Source organism: Arachis ipaensis, chromosome B3, assembly GCF_059453495.1.
Source record: "Arachis ipaensis isolate K30076 ecotype BB chromosome B3, ASM5945349v1, whole genome shotgun sequence".
Taxonomy (NCBI): domain Eukaryota; kingdom Viridiplantae; phylum Streptophyta; class Magnoliopsida; order Fabales; family Fabaceae; genus Arachis; species Arachis ipaensis.
Genome location: NC_142438.1, coordinates 31,740,238 through 31,744,212, shown reverse-complemented (window position 1 = coordinate 31,744,212; position 3,975 = coordinate 31,740,238). Strand labels below are relative to the sequence as shown.

The 3,975-nt window shown below is 28.2% G+C and overlaps 1 protein-coding gene across 2 annotated transcripts; it reads right to left on the bottom strand.

Moving 5' to 3' along the window:
- Positions 1–288: 288 nt before the first annotated feature.
- LOC107634366 (protein trichome birefringence-like 42) lies at positions 289–3,532 on the bottom strand. Of its 2 annotated transcripts, none has more exons than XM_016337883.3 (5): positions 3,122–3,532; positions 2,750–2,924; positions 2,487–2,665; positions 2,234–2,392; positions 289–684 (listed from the first exon to the last, which is right to left on the bottom strand). In XM_016337883.3, the coding sequence occupies exons 1-5, from the start codon at positions 3,460–3,462 to the stop codon at positions 417–419; spliced, it is 1,122 nt and encodes a 373-aa protein (XP_016193369.2). In that variant the 5' UTR covers positions 3,463–3,532; the 3' UTR covers positions 289–416. The 2 variants fall into 2 exon arrangements, with proteins under 2 accessions (XP_016193369.2, XP_016193370.1); XM_016337884.3 differs by having other exon boundaries at positions 2,750–2,937; positions 3,122–3,322.
- Positions 3,533–3,975: the final 443 nt, after the last annotated feature.

Here is a 3,975-nt window from a genome sequence, read left to right as displayed (position 1 = left end):
TTAGTTTTTAGTGTCTATATAATATAGTTGTATATTAAACTCCCAAGAAAATAACATTAAAACTTGCACTATCATGTAATGAAAAGAATAAAGACAAACAGAGAGGCTTTTAAGTCCCTCCTAATGAATTCATATTTTTAAAATTTGATTCATATGATTTTCTAATTAAATAGCTTGGACAAAAAAAAAAAGCAATTATAATATGAACAACGAATTATCTTGTAAAAAATTTGTGAAGATAGGAGAATGTCCTAATGTATAGAATAATATAAAATTAGTCACCACATACATGAACAGAATAAATCCAATATTTAAATCATATTTAGTGTGACCTGTTTATGAATAAACTTTTTACAAGGAACATAATTCAAGGAGAAAGAAATGTAAAACTAAATGCAAAAGAAAATTGTATAATATTAATTTTGAATAAGAGTAGCATATAATAATTCGTTCCAAGTATCAGGAACACCAGCTAGACACCAGTGACTGCAATCCACGTAGGAAGTGCCTCTACCTGAGTATATAGAAGGATGACCATCTATTCTTAGTTGTGTGAGCAAAGTGATGTCAAGCAAATCAACAGGATTTGTCATGTTACTCAATATGCTCTTGGCTATGTCCAAACCAGGATGAGGTGCTTCAAGCTCTTCCTCTGGTTCAGTTTGTTCAACACAATTCACTCCCCTTCAAAATGTAATGGAAAAATAAATATTTGAATAATAAATTTTAAAATTAAAAATTGAGAATAAAATATCATGTGTTTTATGATTAATTATATACTTAATTTGAAGTTATAGCACTAGAATCTCCATTTCAACACAAATTTCATATTCATGCAAAGTGGGTCTACATTATATTGTTAGATAAAAAGTACGAGTAAATATATTTTTTTATTAAAATTTTTTCATTAGTTTTTTGTACAAATCACCTTAACTAGAAACATATGTATGTTACTCTTAAAAATAGAAATATTTAAGCAAATTAAAGTAGAATTAAATTAGGCATACTTTAATTTAGTTATTTGTGAATTCTATTTACCTCACTAATTCACTATTATTTTAGTCAACTAGTTTCTTTATCATATTCATAATAAGATACAACATATATATGTCTCTATATAGTTAATAGGTGTCTATATTTAAGGAATAATGGAACACATATAGAGACCTAACAGCTTAATTGGTTAACTTTACACAATGCTAGCTAGTAGGTGTGTGTATTTAGCGAATAATGGAACACACATAGAGACCTAACAACTTAATTGGTTAACTTTATACAATGCTGATATAATAATCAAGTGATTGATTTCTAAACAAAAGTGTATTGTAATTTTCCATATCTGATAATTAAAGTGACGAAACCTAGCTATTTTATATATAAATAGATAATAACTAATTTAATGATTAATTTTTTGTACACGTGTAATATTTTTATTACACATTCTATTATTATTCTTTGCTTAAATTTTTATACAATTGTAGTTGCTCCGCTGTTGAAGCAAAGATATCTGAAAAGAAGGCGCATTGATAGAACATAACAGTAAGGAATTACATGTATGACCGACTCATTTGTACAAAAAATATTAGTTGTTTATCAATGACGTGTATATATGCCATTGAAAGAACAAGATATTTACAGGCTCCTGCACATGTAATATTATACACGGATATATGTTAGTTGGGAAAGAAAAAAGTTATGTGGAAAACTAGTGTGACTTAAGCATGACAGACTTACCGGTGAGAGTATTACAAAAATTGTAGTACCAAAAAATAATCGACATAATACTCAAAAACATTTCTATTAGATAAACCTACATCTTACGCTATTTAAAAGTTATTCATACTCTCTATTTTTTCTTAGAGATCTCTCAATAGTTTAATTATTAACTACTTTCTGTTTCAAACTAACTAGTTTAATAAAAACTAACCAAAACTCCTCACTATTTATAGATGTGAGCTTTTAAATCATTCCAAATATATTACTGTGCATTTGGAATTAAGAATAATAAATATTTCTTCAAAACAAGTTACTGTTCAAATATTGCATAGTAATTTTTATATGTATCATTTAGCGTTTTCTTTTTCTTTACAATTTTCAACATGTACATAATAACCCAATAACCGTGTATAAATTAACATGTTTCACTTCCTCTCTTCCATATCAAACTTTTGTTTAACCACTATTTTCAGGATACCTCACAATTTTAACTTAAGTTATTAAGTTGTAAACTTACCCAGAATGGGAAGCAGCAATTCCTTGGAACAAAACTTTAATCTTTGATTGATCAATGTTAGAATCGATCCAGTTAGCCCATGTGGTTAATCCAATTTTGTAAGCCTCTATGTAATCCATGCCTTCGATTATCTTGTCACCAACTTGAACATAAGCCCATCTGTTAAACACATTGAACACTCACGTATCTTTTATAAGAAAATATCATGCAATGTATATCTGCATTAAAGAAAAAGAGGTTCAAAGTATAATACTTATTAGATTGTCCAATATGAGTCCACCAATGATAGGTATTGAAAATCAAGACATCTACGTCTTTCCAAAGGAACCCAGTTTCAATGGAATCTAGTTTTATAATCCTTCCTTTTTCTTTATCACGAACCACATCCACAAGAAAGCCATTTTTCAACCACATTATGGATGCTTCATATTCCTATGACCCAAAATAATAGAATAATGTTAATTTTGCTTAAAAAGTAGTAAATTTGAAACCAATAGAAGAATTGAAAAAGATTACCGGAAATAAGAAGGCAAAAAGATTCTTTCTTTGTGTAGTTATAGTGTAATTTGATTCTGGAACTGCAATGTGAAGCAAACAAGTCAGTGACTGCCACATGTTGTTGCTTATGGAGTCTCCGACAAACATTATCTTCTTTCCTCTATTTCTCTCCAAAAATTTCTGACCGTCAAACCTACCAACCGACACTGTTTGTGAAGATTGCAAAGTAGAAAATTAAGAAAAATAAAAAAACTTCTATAAAATTTGAGGGGCTAAATAATTTCAAGGCCACAAATGATTCGCAGAAAAATTAATATGATAATCAAAACAAAGTAAAATTTGTAAATCACAAACATATATAAATTGAAATATAAAGGCAAGAAACAATACCTTGGAAGGTTACAACCAAAGGGTTTCCATTTGTACTTGAGGTATCCATGATCAGGCCTGCCATTTCTTAGGCAATCAAAACCCTTTACTATAAATGGGCAATCGGTTGATGCATTATAGAGAGGATAATCGAAGTCATCAATAATCCAATTTCCAACTGAAGCATCACACCCTCCTTCTTGATTTGGTTTCTTCTCATCAAAAGCATTTCCACACGCTTGATACAATAAAGGTGTTATTACCCATAGAATTACAAAGGCCTCTACGAAAGGAGATAACAAAAAATTGTAAGTCATTTTGAAAATTTTCATAATGTTTTGTATACCATGAATATTTGACATTTGTATAGATGAGAGTAGCTTTAGAGAGCACAAAAGACTAGCTTGAAAAAATTAATTATGGAACATTAAAAACATAACCTTTTGTTGAAACAAAAATGTCATTTATTCTATTGATCTATTTAACGATCCTTTATATATAGATTTGGAAAGTATTTTCAAAAATGTTTTTTTTATATTCAAGATTATTTAATATGATTATATTAAAAAAGATAGTTAATGTTCAAGATTGCATCATCATACATTCTAATTCATATTATTTTTTTTATTTTTTTATTATCATGATCATCCTCGTTTAACCAAAAGTATATTGAAAATACACTTAACCCAATATAGATTTTAAAATTATATACTTAGTTTAAATAAACTTTCAATTTGATCCTTAAAAATTAGTATTTGCTTTTGTTTTGTTCCCAATCTAGTTTCTTTTCTTTTTATGGTTTTGGTCCAAAATTATATCAACACACATTATTCTAATCCTTATGGATAGCCAACTTTCATTTTCTAACATTAAAA

What these genes read in the sequence shown, in the direction of transcription:
- LOC107634366 (XM_016337883.3), bottom strand. Translation starts at nt 3,462, where the DNA reads ATGTCAAATATTCATGGTATACAAAACATTATGAAAATTTTCAAAATG. An exon ending in TTTTTGCCTTCTTATTTCCG is followed by an intron (nt 2,666 to 2,749) that starts GTAATCTTTTTC and finishes TTTGGGTCATAG; the next exon opens with GAATATGAAGCATCCATAAT. An exon ending in ATTGCTGCTTCCCATTCTGG is followed by an intron (nt 685 to 2,233) that starts GTAAGTTTACAA and finishes TACATTTTGAAG; the next exon opens with GGGAGTGAATTGTGTTGAAC.